Genomic DNA, 19,291 nt, shown 5'->3' on the forward strand with positions numbered 1-19,291 from the left:
AAATGTCCTCAAATTATGCAGTCTAGTCGACGCGGTAACACCATTTATGCACCTCCACATGTCACCGCAGACCTAGAAAGCCGCAATTAATCGACTCTGGGCCGGTATGACGTAAAACTATTCCAATCTGTTTTCATTCCAAATGCCCCGTTAGCTTTCCGCGATACGTCAAAATGGCGCAGGCCCCTCCCACATGGGCCGAAAGACAGATTGGAAGTTTTACATTATACCGGCCCTGAGGGCAGAGACGCCCGCCCGCTGAACACGCTGCAACGCGCGCTTCCCCAATGCAGGGTTCTTTCGCATTTCATGAAACCGGAGTTTCGGCGAACACTCCATTTCCATAATGTAATTAATGCTACACCTTTGTATGTAAGCAGACGTACCATCACGAACAAATGAAATGTGAATAAGAAATCACAAAGTAGAACACCTTTCTCAAGTAATCAGTCATTAGCATAACATGATCTCACGCCGCCAATTATCCGGTTGACTAAGGTGGCATAGGCCTCACACTAAGCTCGAAGCCAAATTTATGTCGACATTACATATTGGCGAAAACAGATAGGAAAGAATGCGTTCTATAGTTAGCCCAAACTTTAACTACCATATAGCCACATATTTTATCACTTTTTTTAGGTGCGTGTTTAGAGGTTGTTTCACTCTACACAAGAAACAATAACATGAAGGCACAATCAGCATAAATTCAAACGCAAACCATTCAGACTTACAACGCGTTAGTTCATTTCCAGTTGAGCTGAAACTGAGAAGACGTGTAACAGTGGCTTAATTCAGACTTTGGAACGTACACATGGCACACATCCATGCTTAGAAACTAGCTACCAGTCAACGTCCTGCCTTTCGGACTCCTTAGTGGCCGCGAAAACCTGCGAAAAAATTAACGCATGCGCTTTACTGCACCAAAAGCTCAAATCATCACAGGCACGATCGAAATAGCTCTGAAGGCCAGTCAGTATACTTAGGCATATCGTAGCTTTTACTTCGACAGGAGATGGCGGGTGTCTGCGTGTATAATTAAATACGTACGCTGTCCCGTCACAGTTGCTCCTTTACGCTCTTGGTATGCTTCACCGCGCAACACTTCTATTTTGCGGCGAAGCTGATTTTCAAAAATCGGCATTTTGCAACGTGGCACGTTCTCTGCGCTTTGAAGCCACCAGTTAGGATTACAAAGGTGGAATCGACTCCATTGCTGACAGCGGCAAAATTATTTCAATGAAAATAACAGCATCAAACAGCGAGAAGCTTGGCAGCGAATGTAGCAGCTAAGCCTAGCGTTCCCGGGAGGGGAGTTCGCGGCTGTGATACAATGAAAATGGCAGTGGCTTTCGGAACTGCAGTCACGGCGAATAAGTCGGGAAAAGCAGACGGCGAAAAGTTTTGCGTCCGAAATTCCAGACGTTCTTAAACGTTGACCCTACGGGGTACGTGGCGGTGCCGTGAAGGCGTCTGAATTATCGGGCAAACCCAAAAATTTGTCGTTTACTGTATTAGACATCAAAGGCGTTCCTTACGGCACGCGTTTATTCATGCAAACGGTACTAGAGCAAAACCAGAGGCCACAGTGGGAACAAGATAATGAAGCACGACGTGAGGGGAAGAGTTAAAGGTTCGTTCGCTCGCAGCGCCCTGTCTACTCTTCGTTGTTTTTTCCTCGGCTAAGTAGCACCGCACCGCTTGGCATAGAGTTACTATACTGCCGCTTGGCCTACCAACCGTATTCTTGTACTCTAAATACAGCTGCCCTTGCCGTACCGACAGCAGCTCCAACAGCCGGGAGCGGCCACGCGCGCGTCGACCACTTGCCGGAGGAGCCGAAAATACTGTTAAGCGCGAAAATTGCGCGAAAATGTGCGGGAGGCGCCGTCGCGCGGTGTTCGGAATGTCAACGACTGCACTTTTTGGAGAACGAATCCCCTCGCTGTTCGCAGCCACTGCCGGAGCACATATGCTGAAGCCGTTCTAGCGCAGCCTGGCGACATTTCGGTCAATTTTCCGCGTTTGTCGCAGTCCGGCGTAGGTGTCTCACCCCTGCTATACTTACCCAGCTCAAGACGAGCGCGGTCTTTCTCCACGACGTCGACATCGCTGCAATCGATGCCATGTAAACGAGGCCACAGGTTCGTGATCGTCTACACTGGCGACACGTCTTTTATTAATATATCACAGACTCAATGCTAGCAGGACGTCCGGTGACCCACCAAAGCATACCTCCTAAACAGAAGGCGACTACTTTGTACTCTACACCACTACGGCTTAATGACGTCAGTCCACGCGGGGACCTGCTACCGCCGAAAAACAAGACAAAAACAAAAGGCATCTGTACAAAAGTAGATCCGCAGCGGCTCTATGTACAATCGGTCTTAGGCCACTTTGGTGCGCGTCTCGGTGGCTCTGCCACACACACACGTCGCCCCTCCCGTCCCCGAAAAGGCCGCGGCACTGAAACAGTGGTTTGGAGACTTTAGGAACGTAGAAATCGACCCTAAGGCAAAGAGAAGACTACACCGCGCGCCCATCAGTTCAGACCAGCTTGACGGCGTTGGCGCGCACCGCCGGCTCGGGGGGGCCGCCGCGCTGGAGGGGACCCCTCTGTGGGTCCGGCAGCGCGTAGCGCAGCTTCTGCCAAAACCTGCGCTCGCCCCAGCGCAGAATGAGCGCGGTTCGAAGGCACTGGCGCGCCTCGACGTCCCACTGGTCCTGGTCGCCGTCGTCCAGGAGGACGGCGATGAGCCTGCGCGCGCTGCTCGCCTGCGCCGCCTTCAGCTCGAAGCGGCACCACTCGCTACGCAGGAACTGTTCCGAAACGACCACGACTGTCCGGTGGCTGCACTGCACCGCCTCGACGACGGCCGCCTCCGCGACGCAGCCCGGCACGGCCAGGTCGCGGTGACGCAGGCAGAGGCGCAGCGGGCGTCGCTTGCCGCTGCCGCTACAGCTTTCCAGCTCGGTGGCCAGGACCTGGGACACGAACGGCTCGTCCTTGGGGCAGTACGCAACGAAGGCGTCGAATAGGCGCTCGGGCGACTCGGAGGCACGGTCGAAGAGACGCAGGCCACAGCGGCTGTGCAGCCACAGCTTCAGCTGGCGCCGGTAGCAGGCCGCGAGGACGGCACCCAACAGGAGAAGGACCACAGCCGAGGGCGCCGCAATCAGCAGCGGCACCAGGCCTGGCGGTAGCGGGTGCGACGGTTGCGCGTCAGCCGCCGGCGCCTCGGCCCAGCCCGTGCCGTTGGCGCCGCCGCACGACGAGGCGTCGAACTCGAGCAGGAAGGGGCCCCGCCGGCCGCAACGCACCGAGGCCGCGTCCCGCAGCGGGCTGCCGCGGGCCCATGTCTGGAAACGGCTCAGGAATGCGCAGCCGCAAGACCACGGGTTGTGACCCAGCTGCACGTGGCGCAGCAACGCATTGGCCCGCAGTTGCCACACCGGGAACTCGAGCAGGTAATTGTTGTCCAGCCGCAACACCTCGAGCAACCGCAGCGCCGCGAACGTCCGGTTGCTGAGGCTCGAGAGTCGATTGTGCGAAAGGTGCAACTCGCGCAGGCTGGTCAGGTTCTCGAACTCGTAGCCTTGCAGCGTGGTGATCTTGTTGTGGTCGAGGTGTAGCGCCTGCAAGCCCACGAGACCATTGAAGGTGCGGTTGTGGAGGCTCTGGATGTTGCTGTTGTTGAGGTACAGGGCCCGTAGGTTCTTGCGGCCGATGAAACTGTGGCTTGACAGGTGCGTCATGTCATTTCCGTCTAAATACAGTTCAGTCACATCCATTGGAATGCGCGCAGGAACGGTGCTGTGGGCAGTGAAGCTGCAGTCTACTATGTTGCTGTTCCATGTCTGGTCTGAGTAACAGGTGCAGTTTTCGGGACAGACCATCTCACAATCGCAGGCATCAAACTCGCAACAGTGGCACAGTGCAAAACAGTGGCTTTTGTACTTGCAGAGAAAATCGGACGAATTGGCTTCGGTGAGTAACAAGCGAGGTCGGCGCCGGCCAAATGGCATCTGGCAAACAATTTTGGCTAGGTCCATCACTTGTGGATATTGACCATCCAGGCTGTTGATTCTCTGCAGCCACTCCATGCTGCAATCACAAAAGTAAATGTTTTCGGCTATCCAGAACTCTGGCAAGGCTGATTTCGTAGGTTTCAGGCGGAATGCATTGATATCCAGGTTCTGTAGACGATTCTGGGTGAGGTTTACCTTGGTCAGGTTATGCTTTATCATGAATGTAAAGGGATGAATAATGCTGATGCGGTTGTTGCTTAGGTTGATTACTTCAATTTGATTTGGAAAGGAACCGGCATTTATTTCACGAATGTGATTACTAGACGCATCAAGTATCTTGAGATGCATCTTGTCCTCCAACTCGTAGTAGTTGCCTAAAGCTTCAATAGCATTATGGTGAATGTCCAAGTGCTTCAGTTGGCGAGGCACAAGAGCATAGTCAAACCATGCAATACTGTTGCACGAGACATTGAGCAGTCTCAAGTGTGCCAAGTTCATAAAAAGCCCATTGATGTCTTCAAGGAGATTGTCATTAAGTAAAATCACATTAAGGGCTGAGGCATCATCAAATATGCCATGTTCCAGGCTAGCTATCTGGTTGTTGGACAAGTCAAGTCTTCGGAGTGAATGCAGAGACTGAAAGGTGCCTTTGGTCATGTTGCCTATACGGTTCCCAGCCAAACGTAAAATGTGCAGGTTTGGCATTCCAGACAAGGTGGCATTAGATACACTTGCAATACGGTTGTCTGACAGGTCAAGGCTAATGAGGTAATGCAAGTATTGGAGTGCGTCAGGAATGTTTGACAATCTGTTGGATGACAACTGCAAGTCTTGCAAGCTGCTGCAGTTGCGAAAACCATCTAAATGAATGTTTTCCAATCGATTGTGGTCCAGAGCCAAGTTGATAAGCACATATAGGCCATTGAGGGTGAAAACACTAAGATGGCTCAGCCTGTTGTCGCTCAACATAAGTGTGTGAAGGTTGTACAGTGAGGAGAAAGCATTGTCATCGACATTCTCAATCAAGTTATGCTCCAGATGCAAAATTTGAAGGCTATACTGGGACTGGAATGTGCTTCCGTTCACTTGCCTTAGCTGGTTGCGGCTAAGGTCCAGAATAACAAGGCGAATGAGGTCTGCAAATGTGTCATGCGTGATGCCATCACTGGACAGATGATTGCGGCTCAAGTTCAATATGACAAGCTGCTCCAAGCCGGAGAAAGTACGAGGTGATAGAAGGCTGAGTGTGTTGTTCTGCAAGTAGAGCTCCCGCAGATCTGTACCACCAAGCAGGCCTGGGGGCAGCCCTCCACTGAGCTGGTTGTGCGAAAGGTCCAGCAGCTGCAGCTGGCCCAAGCCTGTGAGGGCAGCTGGCGCCAGCCGGTCCAGCCGGTTATGGCGCAGCCGCAGCGAGCGCAGACTTCCCAGGGCAGCCAGGATCCCATCATCCAGTTGACGCAGCCGGTTGTGTGACATGTCCAACTCTGCCAGAGCACCAAGGCAGCCCAATCCAGCCACTGTTTCGAGAGCATTGTGCGTCAGGTTCAGCGAGCGTAGCTGCCGCAGAATGCACAGCCCTGTTGGTGGCAAGGCCACCATGTTGTTGTGACCGAGGTCCAGCCGCTGCAGCAGGCTAAGCCCCTCCAAGGCCTGTGGCGCCAGCGCCAAGGACAGTGCCCCCCAGTCCGCATTGTAAGTTCGCACAGTCAAGTTTCGCAACTCAGTCAGCGCTGCAAACGCTCTCTCGGGCACCTCGGATATCTTGCACTGCTCCAGGTGTAGAGCACGCAAGGAACGCAGGCTGCTGAATGTCGCATTGCCCAGGTGGCTCTCAGTGAAGAGGGCACTGCACAACACTGTGAGGCTAGTTGTGTGGTCTGGCTGGATGAGGCTGAAGTTTGTGCTGTCAGGGCCAGTGCGAAGGGCTTGCAGGCGACACCGCAGGGCCACCTCAGAGGAGGGCTGCCCTGTGCGCCAGTCACAGTCATCAGCTGAAACGTAGTGCGCCGCCCAGGCCTGGCCCACAAGCACGCCTAGGAGCAGCACACTCCACACCATCGTCACAGCCGACCCATGGGGTCTTCACTGCTACCGGTCATCTTGCTCCTGCGTATGCTGCAATATAAAGGGCCACATCATCAGTACTTTGCCTTGCTTGTGTTCATTTTATCTAGATTTACTGATGCTGAGACAGCTCAACTTGGCCATTTCAAGAATGGAGGTATGAGCATTAGACAAGTGCTAATGATATTATTACGATATGTAAAATGAGAAGCTAGAGCATGTTTTACAGTGCACAGCAGCGACGAAACACACTTGAGAATAAAATGGAAGTAGTAGCCGTACTTAAATTCATGTGCAACCATGTAAATGCAACCATGTTAATTCATGTGCAGCCATGTGGAATTCATGTGATTTGTAACAGCATCAGCAATGGGTCACAAAGCCCTCTAACTAAACTTAGACATTAAAATTTGAAAATTTTGTACTGTGATGCTTCAATGCTAGGCCATCTAAAGTCTGCTTTCCAGACAGTAGTCATTTATAACACTACTAGCACAGAACAGGGCTCTAACGAAGCTCACAGAAATAATTAAAAAGAACCAACTCTGCAAGTGCACATCTTGCTTAACATAATGACTTTAACGTCTCACCCCAACTCAACATGCCCACTATGCGCACAACCATTCTATTACAGCTGCAAAGGTGTTACAATGAAATCCGATCAGCAGTTTTCACAATGGCCACGCAGTCCTGCAATTAATGGCAATATGCCATTATATCTATGGACAAAGAATGTTTTTTCGTTCTTGTAGCGAAGACCATTGTATTTGTATTGCTTGCCTGCTCATACCCATCTTTTTTTGACAAGAGGCATGTGTCTTAGAGCTCAGCATTTTCAGAAATTACATTGAGTGGGTGTGCTTTTTGATGTTAATTTCTTCCGCAACATTCCAAATTTATTGGAGCTTTCATTTACGACGTAATGAAATTTGGAGTTTCGCTATCTTTCTATATCCATCTAAAATTTTAGTTCACCCACAAGCCGAAAACGGGCTTCACTGTAAAAAAAAAAATGAGGCAGTACAACCAGGCCTAGCAACATTTTTCTATTTACAGTTTATTGTCATTACAATTTACTGTAATATATATGCACATTTATGAATTTTCAAATTGCACATTGCGGCATGTTCTTTCCTATTTATGGAATTAAGCATCCAGAACACACTGGATACAAGAAAGGCTAGCTGATGTACATGAAAGGACGGGCTAGTCTAAGGAATGCATCCTTCAGAAAATTAAGGGCTGGATGCTTTCTTCAACAGCATATGCTTGACGATCTGAAAACCCCCTTGCCAGCAAGGTACCAGTGTCATGCCTCCATGCAAAACAGCAGAAAACAACTGCTCATACGTGTCAAATGCAGCTTGCAATTTGGCTGTCATGTTTGAGCTCAATATTGAACCTTTTTGTAGCAATCCCATGGGCGCTGCCATGTTTGATCACGTGGTGACGCGTCCATTGCTTGCCTCAACTGATTCCATTGACTCCCCGTTTACAATGGGTGTCTATGATGCTGGTGCGACTTAGCAGACCTCTGTTTCGGGAGATATCGTAGAAGGTGACTGGGTGGACGACACAAAGCTTTGGCCACAGCTTCAAAGAACATGCAAAAGCGCTTTGGACACTGATTAAGCTAAGTCCAAATGGCGCGAGCAGCATATATGATGCTTGTTTCAAAAGCGAGACTAAATATGTATTTTAAGCTATCGAAACTTTCCGCTCATGAATTTAATCAGGATTAGTGTTTTGCTTTTCGTTTTTTATTTGCCAAATATTTTGAAGCAGCGGCTTGTCACATTTCTAACTCAGTAAATTTCTTTGGTGCTGTCACTATCTGATTACTTCTGCCTAATCGCTTATGGCTATGCTCAGTTCCAATAGATTTGTTCTTGCTGCAGGCAAGGCTTGAAACATGGCCGTTTTGTACACTGTAATACCTTGTAGCAAAGATGTATTATCGCTAGTAACTCGCTTACTCCTGTTGTGGACCATCACGAAACATTCAGCTTTGAACATTCGTGCGCTATCGGTGCAGTCCATCATATATGGTGCGCATATATTCAAGTGTGCGCCCATTCACTTATTGGCCATAGAGTGGGTGTAAGATTCCATGCCAGTTGGGGTAGATGCGTGTAGATGCTGTGCACGAAACTTACTATGACAGGAAGCAGCGCTACTCCCTTTTAAGAGCGGTACTCACTCAATCTTGCCGATGTTCCAGGGCTGAAGCACTTTCTCTGAAGGTTAGTGATACAACGCTGGCAGATAAGCAAATTTCAGTATCCTCCAAGAAAGCCATACATGTCGAAGTGCCAGAGTTGCAGCAACGATCCACGAACTTGGCTATACAGATTCATTCCATTCCTTAATGTGCCTGTCACTATTTTTGCAGGCAACTACTGCCCAGGTCTTCAATCCACATTATTCAATCTGGCATGAATGGAGCACAGTGCGTTAGGGAAAACTCAGTTGCATTTCCGATAGCTGATCGCACAGAAGCAAGGTGGTGAAAGGGGCAACGGTTTCTTACTCGTGTGCTGTCGCTGAGGCTACAAGCGGCGCGGCGCCGAAAATGCCATCTCGTTTCTCCAGAACAAATAGCTTCCCAAAAAGGGTCAATATGAGCGAGCCTGATGACAGAATGACTGGCTAACGAATCATGAGGAATGTTTTGCGGCATGGCACAGCTCCAATGTTCTGCATCGGCAGTGTATTACTCTCGGAAGCTGTTAATCCCTTCACAGCAATCCTTCTTGTCTACATTGTCAAACACATAGCTGATATCTGTGCAAAGGTTGTCGTAGATGCATCATACAATCAACTTGGCAGTACACGCAGGGGCATTGCAAGGAGATGGTACATCATGCAACAGGGTGGACTCAACTTCTAGTCCCTTAATTATCGTGAGCAGTTCATTTGAATCTCCCTCCAGGAACTCCAGGAACTTCAGTTTGATGAGCAGGCTGTGCGAGGAGTTTGTTGTCACAACGAACGTCTTTCAGCTTCACACTTTCTTTCACAAAGGTAGTTACAGCACAGTCACATGATCATAAGTAAAAGCCCAGAAATTTTGTTTTCGGATAAATCTGAAATGTCAATATGTTTTTACTGATGAATGCTTTTTTCAGATCTTACTGGATTAATCGAATAACTTAGAATCCTAGCAATGGGGCGTGTGTTTCAGACCAGAAAGTATGCCACAGACTGCCAGTGTTTGGCATCACCTTGAAATTCTTTTACAACTTCAATGCATGCAAGCACATAAACCTAACGAAGTTCCCAAACTTGGAATCATAGATTTTACCACAACATTCCCACAGCCAGAGAGGGACAAAAATAACATGCCATGCAAAGTACCGTATTGGCAGCAAAGATTCACCATTTTTGTATAGCCATAAAAGTAGAGTTCACACCCATTGAAAGTACCAACTATATCAAAAAGCCCGAGTAGTACATAGCTGGATAGTTCTCACGCTTTCAATGGGAGGCACCAATGTACCAATGTAGACGTTTCATTTAAATAAATAATCGCATGGCAATGTTTTATTATTACCTGAAGGCAAGCCGAAGTCACTCTGTGATAAGTAGACATACTGACGACATTCCGATCAACTGCCAGTTAAATATAAGCCTTCTGCTGAGTAAATAGAAGTGATATACTGCAGAGAGCTGTGTCATATTACTCACTTTTTGCATTAAAATAATTAACCTGATTACTCACCTGAATTTTGAAAGTCTTATCTGTAAAGCAAAGCCAAAAGATGCCTATGATCATGCAGAGCTTATAAACACAGCACCTGGACATTTAGATCACATAATCATGATTGTGCAAAATGTTACCGCAAAAGCAGCACATATTTCAAATGGAAGACAATACACGCCTCTTCTGAAGAGAGTCGATCTGCTCACCATCTGTCCTTTCGAAGGATGACGCTATGGGTTTATTCGTCTACATCAGAAACCAGAAGGCGTCACACCGGTCACTGAGTCCTATGCAAAAATGCAGAGTCAGCTTCCCTGCACAAAAAAACAAAATTGGCACACTTGTGATTCCTACGACTCTGAACTTGATCACTCCAATAGTTGTAAGTGTTTAGACTAACTCCAAAGCTCCCAACTCCATGTGAAACTAAGGCCATACCGTATAAACTCCCTGAACTGTATGCAACAATAACGCAACAAAGATGACAACAATAATGGAAGCATGATGAGGGATGAAACTTCTTTCATCCTTCACAACATGGTTTTCGTAAAGGGCTTTCATGTGAAACACAACTAGCTATCTTACTTAATGATCTCCACGTTAATCTTGATAACAATGTTCAAACCGATGCAATCTTTCTAGATTACTCTAAAGCTTTTGACACAGTGCCTCATAACCGCTTGCTAATAAAATTATCTAGATTGAACTTGGATCCTCTTGTAGTACAATGGATAAAAGAATTCCTTACTAATCGTTCCCAGTTTGTCTTTGTCAATAACGTCTCCTCCGAACCCCTCCGTGTCACTTTAGGTGTCCCTCAAGGCTCAATCTTAGGACCGCTTCTTTTCCTAATGTGCATTAACGATCTTCCGCTGCATGTATCTTGTCCTATTCGTATGTTCGCTGACGACTGTGTGATTTATCGTACTGTGACTAACATCTCTGACCAAGCATCTCTCCAGAATGACCTTAATAACGTGCAGGACTGGTGCAACCGTTGGCAAACGGCCTTGAACCCTAACAAATGCAAATTTATTTCAATTTCCCGCCGTCGTAATCCTTATCTGTCTACTTGCACAATTGCAAACGTCCCAGTAGAATCAGTTCTAGCCTATAAGTACTTAGGCGTAACCCTGTCCCACGACCTTTCCTGGAATGCGCATGCGACTAACGTAATCTCGTCAGCAAACAAGTCCTGGGTTCATGAGGCGTCATCTTCGTCATGCTCCACAGCACGTCAAACTACTCGCATACAAATCATTTGTCAGACCACAACTGGAATATGCCGCCGCCATCTGGAACCCTCATCAAACGTATATCATCAATGCACTCGAGTCGGTTCAGAATCGTGCGACTAGATTCATCCATTCTTCATATTCATATAACATCAGCATTTCACACTTAAAGACACAATCTAGCTTGGGATCTCTTGCTTTTCGTCGTCGCATCGCCACGCTCTCTCTTTATCACAAATTTTTTTACAGCTCACTAAGCCGCCCGCCTTACGTCACGCCATCATCTTCACGCATGTCACAGCGCACCAGCCATCAACTCCAAGTTTCTCGTCCTCGAACACGAACTGTCACTTTTCAATCATCATTTTTTCCTCGAGCTGCCAAGGACTGGAACGACCTACCCATTAATGTCGCTGCCATCACATGTCATTCACAATTTCTAGAAAGTGTTGAAACCTGTATTTCAATGTAACACCTGCCTTTTCTTATGTTCACATGTTAACCACCCCTTATGTAATACCCCGAACGGGGTCTTTAAGGTAATAAAATGAAATGAAATGATAGGAATGTCCTGCGACTTTTTTTGTGAATGCACTGATACGTAGGTTGGACTGGCACAATTGACAGTCGATGACTGCGACAACTCCCTATATCCTGCAGATGAAGATGACAAAATCCAGGCTAAATGCCTAGCTGTCATTTCCCAAGAAAACTGGCCTGAACACGAACTCTTGGTGGCCGAGCTGTGCGTTTTGGAGCAGTTCGGGTGCCATACGAGGCATTCTTAAGGTTTTGGCGGAGCAAAACGCAAATGTAGCAGTTTGGCATAATTGACACAGCTGTACAAAGTATTTACTTACTTTAGTTAGGTTATACTAACTTTCACAGAAACTAAGCAACAACAAATTTTAATGTTAACACATTTGTTCACCAGAGAAGAGTGAAAATAAGTTTGCCATGAATACCGCGCATGACTACAAGGGTGATGCACTGTTATCTTCAGCAAGATTTATCAGCAGCAAAGAGCTAAAAACAGCAAGTGCTTGGGGCACTGGTCAAGCACCTGCACTCTGACTTATCCAGAAGTGGTTTCCTGATTTACAAAGGTGCATGAACGGTCACTGCGAATGACGACTCAGGATATCAACCTTGGCGGAAACTACTGCTTAAGTGACCAATATTACTGAAATCACAAACCAGCCAAACCATCTTCTTCAAAAAATGATCCTTTAATTATTGCTCCTTGAAGGACCACAGAGATGGTTCATGTTCAGGGTTCAGGGGTGGGATAGGCCTAAGGTCATTATGGAGCAATTTTAGAAGCAAGTAAAATTTCATATTAGAGCAGATAAACTCTTATTTTTGAGCAGCCTGGTTGCACATTAAATTTATCATTGGTGCATTATTATATTATTATTACTGGAGCATGAACAGTCAGCTTATGCTGATTGTTATTTGCTGTCTAAAGATTTAAGTATGATTGATCATAGTCGCAGACATATGACAGAACACAGCTGATTACAAGCAACAAGGAAACCATCCCACATTAGCAAAAGAATAGTGAGACACAGTATTAGCGAGACTAAGTAGAGTGATGGCAAGCCAGAGCGACCAGTCAGCTGCACCAAATTTTTGCCTCGTTCCTTTCACAGTGGCAGCTGTGTAAGAAAAGTTCACCATGCAAGGGGATGCTGTCTTACAAGTATCACAAAGGTCCCATGTTCTGCAGTTAAGGGCTCATGAAATAAAAGAAGTTTACGGCATTCAGCGCATGCACACAGCTCTTGCACTAGGAAAGTTTTTGTTCTGTTCTGCCCAGCCTGTTCCACATTGCGAAATTCCACATGTGCGACGTCACAGGTGCGGTAAATGTGCTGTCGGCCCCAAAGTTTGTGCAATTTTTCAATGCTCAAGGAAGCTGAACTTCTCTGCAAGATTGGGCATGTGGCGTGAACAGGGAACCAGTAACGATGCACACATTCATGATAACCTTCTCTTGTTTAAAAGATTAATGCAGTCAAACACAAACAATTTTCAGTTTCTAGTTTGTTCTTGTTTTCACACAAGTGGAATGAATAAGTCTATGCCAATAATCTTCCACTATAGGGGCTCGCAATACAGGAAAATCACAGGCGCTATGAATGGTGCGCTTGAGACAGAAATTCATCAGATCTGAAATTATGACTTCGAAATGCAGCCATAGTTGTATATATAAGAACTAAATGGAGACGTTTTAAGTTGCCCCTGTTTTCAGAAAGATCTACGCGGCGAGAATTTTCAATTCAAGCTTTGAGTGACATGCTCTAAAGAAAAGGTAAATGTTTTTGCACATGTGTGTGGATTCACACACTGTTGGTAACATGACAGCAATAGTACTCAAGCCTGAACAGTTTTAATTGTCCTGCAAAGTCCAGGCACTTATGCCAGTGGAACTAAAGTAGCCATGAATGCTTGCTGATCAATGTCAGCTATGTGTGTATGCTGAGTTAACAAGGTTTCTGTGATAATAATATTACCTCAACTAACACTTTACCCTTAAATAAGTTAGCCCTAATGGCACAAGAAGCGCTATAAAGTATTGTTTTTTGCCTTGCTCCAAGCTGCACCCGCGCATGGCGGCAGTAGGAACTCTTATGACTTAAGTCCGTTAAGAGTCTTTAAGTGACTTTACTTTGACTACACAACACTCTCTCTATGCAAGTATGACAGCATGGAAAAGCCCATGTGCACTGCCCAATCTCTGAGGCAATATCTTTACATTACCTCTGAAATTAAGAACACCCGGCACAGTGCCAGTGATCTTAGAGGCTATGACTTTCCAACGTATTGAAACAATTTCTTGAGCGAGAACTGTTCTGGTGCATGCAGTGTGACACAATTTGAGTCATTTTTCACTACTGGTGCAGCAATTTGCATAACAAAATGGTACAATTGGGACAGGCCTGAGGAGTCGGTGGAATGTCGAATGCAACCTGTGAAAAGGTTCCTGTAAATGTTTACGAATGAAGCTACCCTGCTTGAACAATTGTACTTTCCATGGTGACAAACTATTGTTTTCTTCAAGCTCGATGGAGATATGCAATAAAGGCAGTGACGATGAGCTGCTGAGGTTTACGCAAACTTAGGAAACGCTTTGGAAATTTATCCACTAATTGAAAAAGTGTAGCGGTACTGGAAGAGATGACATAATTCCGCTTGTGCACTGCACGTCATGCTGGTACATTCTTGCCTAACCCTCTCACCCTAAATGATCACTATCTAGAGTATGATGGAGGGTGAGTGAGGAAGAACATTGTTTGCATTTTTTTGTTGCCAAAGCCATGTTTGTTTCCAATATCAGTTTCTGCAAGGTGCCATCATCACTGCTAGCAATATCACCCTCTTTGGTATCCACACACAGTAAAACAATTTGCAGGTTCAACACAATGCAATATCTTATAATCCTACAGCCTTGTCTGTTTTCCTTGTTTGTTGTCCTTTCCTCTGTTTTAAGATTAATTAACACTTTCTCGTACATTGCCTTGTTCTGCAATACACTTCCCTTATTTTCCGAATCTAAGAGAATATTGTCCTACTACAGTGCTTTACACAAGCAAATAATCATGTTTATAAACCTGGTGACGCTCGGGAATGGATTCATGGTATAGACAGTGAAGAGAGGTTAGCAGCATGCTGGGGCACATAGGGGACTCAATCTACAAGTCTTTACAGTCTCTGTACGCCAGCCACTGCAAGTGGCATGCAGGTAGGTGCTTGATGTGATGCAGTTGCTTACTGCAGCTCTCCATCACCACACCACAAAGCCCTTTCTCATTTTGTACCTGTACTAGGCGCATAAGGGCAACTACAAGTCTTTTTTTCTGGCACACTTTGAAATAGTAGCTCTTTTTTATGGCAACAGCTAAAATCTTGAAATTGAGTTCACCATATCCATCCATTCATCCATACATTAAGCTACACTGACGACAGCACCGTCAAGTCAACATTGGCAGGCTACATCTTCACCCATGGCTTCACCCTTTCAATGAAGCCATGAAAGAACGAAAATGACTAAAAGGAAACGTGTAATTGGAATCTTGAAACCCAGTCATAAAAAAATATGAAGCAAATGCTCATGGCAAATAGGCCCTCACCACGTGATAGGCAAGCGATGATTCTAGCCGCCGAATGCATGGAGAGTATAGGAGAGACTAGAGTGGTGAGTGGGTGGCGAGGGCTGATAGCAACCAGGTCGTCACTAAGACTTAATATGAATTAATGCCTTGAAAAGATTCGGCAACCATGGAGGGCCAATTTCCCAAGAGTCAATGGATAGGTAGGCCCTGGAAGGAGAGGGGGGAGGCGTCAGAGAAGGATGGCTCCCCGAGGCTAGCTACCTGATGTTATTGCTCCCTCCTAGATTTTTTTTTTTCTTTACACCATGAATAAGAAGAAAACAAATTGTTGCCCCGCCATTGCCAGTGCGATTCAAGCTCAGCTCACTGCAGTAGTGTGCAGTTTGGATCTGGATGTGCCAATCACCGTGCCGTGGTGCAATTTTGCCAATTTTTTTTTGCACACCACATAGGCTATGACAGTAGTGGAATGAATTCTGGGGTTTTATGTGCGAAAACCATGATTTGATTATGAGGCATGCCGTAGTGGGGGACTTCAGATTAATTTTGACCACCAAGGGATCTTGAATGTTGCCCCAATGCATGGGACACAGGCGTTTTTGCATTTCACCCCCATCAAAATGCGGCCCCCACGGCTGGGACTCGATCCCACGACCTCGTGCTTAGCAGCGCAACAACACAGCCTGTAAAGGAGCATTGCATTGCAAAGGAGTTGTTCTTCCAGCTGTCATAAGACAAGCTTTTTGTCCATGTTTCTGGCATTTCTTTTGTACGGAATGCAGAAATAAAGAAAGTAATGGTGGGTGGTGTCAGCTGTGAGAGCTTACAGCTAATGTCTGCTGTCTTTCATTTACTTTCATTTGGGTGGGCGGCCTCAGCAAATATATGCAGCAGCCTGCCATTAAGAGACTCTTCGGATGATTCAATAGTACGCAACTACATTGATGCCGTCAGCAATGCTACAGACTTATGCACATAACTTCAGTGATCCCTCTTTTCTGTCATCATCCCCATCTCTCTTTCCCCTTTTCCCCTACCACAAGTGCAGAGAGGGTAGCAGGCTAGTGAGCTGGCTCAGGCAGTCCTCTCTGCCTTTCTTTGCTTATTTTCTCTCGTTCAAGCCTGTCACTAACAGCTTTTTTTGTGTGTGTGCCAAAAGTTTTTCAAATTACAGTGCACGAACAGGCATACACAAAATTCAGTGAAATTTGAGCTGACAACAACGAATAAGTGGATAAAAGCCCATGTTAATCGAAAGTGTACAACACGCAGCAATCAATCGGAGTGGTACTCATATGCAAAGGTGATGTGTAAAGTACACTGAAGAATTTATTCAGGCTTCTACCAGTCCTTGAGTTCATACCATGCATGCATTCAGTTAGACAACTACTTTGGCAGTGGTACAGCCAGAATTTTTTATTTAGTTTTTTTTAGGGGAGGGGGGAGGATGAGTGGAGGATGAGCCCCCTCCCTGGCTACGCTACTGCACCTCAGTGTGTCTACTACTGCAAGTTTTTGTTTTACGATATAGAATAGCAGTTAATGCATCATATAACAATATTTTTCATATCCTTTATCAAGTTGTCCACCTCCAGATCGAATCTTTTAAGGCCTCTTAGAGGAGCCATAAACAATAGTTTGGGAATCATTTTACAACATTGTATTTAGCTACCCCGCTGATAAGGCCTGCAATAACAATGACCCCTTATCTGACCACCCGTCAAGATATTTGAGGCAGAGACAAGCCCACACATAACAGCCCCACTTCAACATACAAAGCCCAAACGGCATTCCAAATTGAGGAAAATTAAAACCTCCTATATTTCTGGCCATAAAGAGTATACATACACGAAAAAAAAAAAGCGCTGTTACTTGATCAAAAAATAGTATAGATAAAAAATTTTAATTCTGGGGTTTTACGTCCCAAAATCACGATAAAATTATGAGGCACACCATAATGGTGGACTCTAGATTAATTTTGACCACTTGGGGTTCTCTAAGTATACAACCAAACTAAATATACACAAGTGTTTTTTTGCATTTTGCCCCCACCAAAATGTGGCCACCGTAGCCAGGATTTGATCCCGCGCTCTCTGGCTTAGCACAACACCACAGCCACTTTGCAAATTTGAATTTTGAGGCACCAAACTCACCATAGCAAAACTAATACACGGGTTGTTGCATTCCTTCTCCCTGGGAATGCAGCCCTAGAATATTACTCTATATGATGTTCTAATGGCGAGTTGAACATACGAGCTTTTGTAGATTCCTGCGCGTTGTTTTTTTTTTTTTTTTTGGCAGAACTTCCGTTCCAACACCGACCAACATTATTACCAAGCCAACGTTGGGGGTATGACGTATGTCATGCGACATAATTTACTGCAGCTAACTAGAGGAAGTAACAACGTAAGAACGGTGCAACCCTTAATGCAATGTGCCCTTCTGTCCGAAATAGCAAATACAACAGCACGTGTCGGCACATTGGGCATAGCAAACAGCAGATTCAGCGCGAAGAGAGCACGCACTCCCGAGCCATCGCGTGACACGAGCGCATGTTAAACACTCAGCGCGCGACGTGCTTGGCGAGAGGGTGGAGAAACGGAACCTCGTTTCTGTGGCCCCTCATATTAGCCTAATTGAGGGATCCGCGTAAAAAAGCCCGTGCCAACGACCGCGTTTGGGAAGCCACGAGAGCGCAAGCTTCATGCACGCCAGCTATCGGAGAGCAGTCAGCTGTCTTTGTCAGACGCCTCCACACCCGTCGTCACGCTTTCGAGATTCGCTCAATCTTTGTTCCGAGTTCCGACTCGATCACGACCGAACAGCCGCATGAAGAAACTAAACGCTACCATTACCGCTCGGTGGCCCTTTAGGGATATTATGTCGAATGTCCTTTTATACGTTTGCCGTACTGGTAGACGCTAACCACAACAAACAAGTGCAACAGTCCTGTTTTATTCCGCGTCACAGGTTACGATCAGTTGCGTGCAGCGCGTGCAAATGTTGATCTTATCTCTGACCGTTACTGCATGTCTTCCTAGTTCCAGTTCCGACTTTCACTGGCCAAAATTTTACCGCCGCAGCGACCAGCCGCTTTCCAGGAAGTAGCGCCAAGCCACGCTCGCTAAGGCTTCAGTTCGGTACGAAGGGCACGAAAGTCGTTCTTTGCGAAGCCAGGCACACCGAGGCCAACGCCTCACTGAATAGTTGCAGTGGGACTCCACATGGCTTCCTCAATGCACTCAATCTCACAAGACTCAACAACCACATCGAGCGCATGGAAGACGCTCACATATTTCAAAACTGCGAGGAAGCTGGACGTCGAATGCGCGCATGCCGTGGCCGAGCGCTCGCTCCGTCTGGTCCGCACGCCTAGACCGAACAAGAAAGGCCGCCATTGTGACGAGGTCGCGGAAAAAGCGACCACCGCTGGGCCGCAGGGCGGCCGCGTACCGCTGGCATAAATCGCGCCGAGCTGGGCTCGAGTTTGCACTCACCATTTGGCTCGGCTTGTATCCGCTATCGCCGCACGCGTCAGTACACAACAGCAGACTCCGACAGTCCCACCCGACAATAAACACTCCGACATACTCCGACGCCGCCGCCGGCGGGGAATGACCCGCGCGCAAGCCGATCGACGGCGCATGCGCAGCCGCGCATTCCGCACAGACGCCGCGGTCCGCTATGCCGCCGCGGCGCGCGCTATGGCATGCAGCGGGCGACCAATATACGCACGTTCGTCCGCCGCAATCCAAAGTTCTCCGCGCTTGGTCGTAGAGACGTTCTTTCAATTATCTGTAACTATGCGATAGCGCCTGCGGGGTTTCCATTTGGCCATCAGCGCCCGGAACTGGACTACATCCGCCCTCTCACCTTGGTGACCTCATGATGGGATTTGGGAGAGGCCAGTGAGGGCCAGGGGGTCGGCGGGTTGGAATGCATAAGCCACGTTGTTTCAGACGGCCCCGCTCGGACTAGAAACCACGCGCCGCGGACGCGAGCGGTTTTCCAGTATCAGTCCGCTTGTTCTCATTTACGGAAGTAGGCATTCTCGGGACTCCGCGCGTGTATATATAACCGCTCGCCGATCGAATCGCTCCACAGTAGATGTATGGCTTGCCTTCCAGCTCCCTGCGAAAAGAAACAAC

At 47.1% G+C, this 19,291-nt stretch overlaps 1 protein-coding gene across 1 annotated transcript; it reads right to left on the bottom strand.

Moving 5' to 3' along the window:
* Window positions 1-2,450: 2,450 nt before the first annotated feature.
* LOC126522646 (toll-like receptor 6) lies at window positions 2,451-18,786 on the bottom strand. Its single transcript, XM_050171404.3, has 3 exons — window positions 18,641-18,786; window positions 10,000-10,107; window positions 2,451-6,141 (listed from the first exon to the last, which is right to left on the bottom strand). Exon 3 carries the CDS (start codon window positions 6,082-6,084, stop codon window positions 2,545-2,547), a length of 3,540 nt encoding a protein of 1,179 aa, XP_050027361.2. The 5' UTR covers window positions 6,085-6,141; window positions 10,000-10,107; window positions 18,641-18,786; the 3' UTR covers window positions 2,451-2,544.
* Window positions 18,787-19,291: the final 505 nt, after the last annotated feature.

This window comes from Dermacentor andersoni, chromosome 6 (assembly GCF_023375885.2).
Source record: "Dermacentor andersoni chromosome 6, qqDerAnde1_hic_scaffold, whole genome shotgun sequence".
NCBI lineage: Eukaryota > Metazoa > Arthropoda > Arachnida > Ixodida > Ixodidae > Dermacentor > Dermacentor andersoni.

Bases quoted from the DNA above. Each gene is read 5' to 3' on its own strand.
- LOC126522646 (XM_050171404.3), bottom strand. From the start codon at position 6,084: ATGGTGTGGAGTGTGCTGCTCCTAGGCGTGCTTGTGGGCCAGGCCTGG.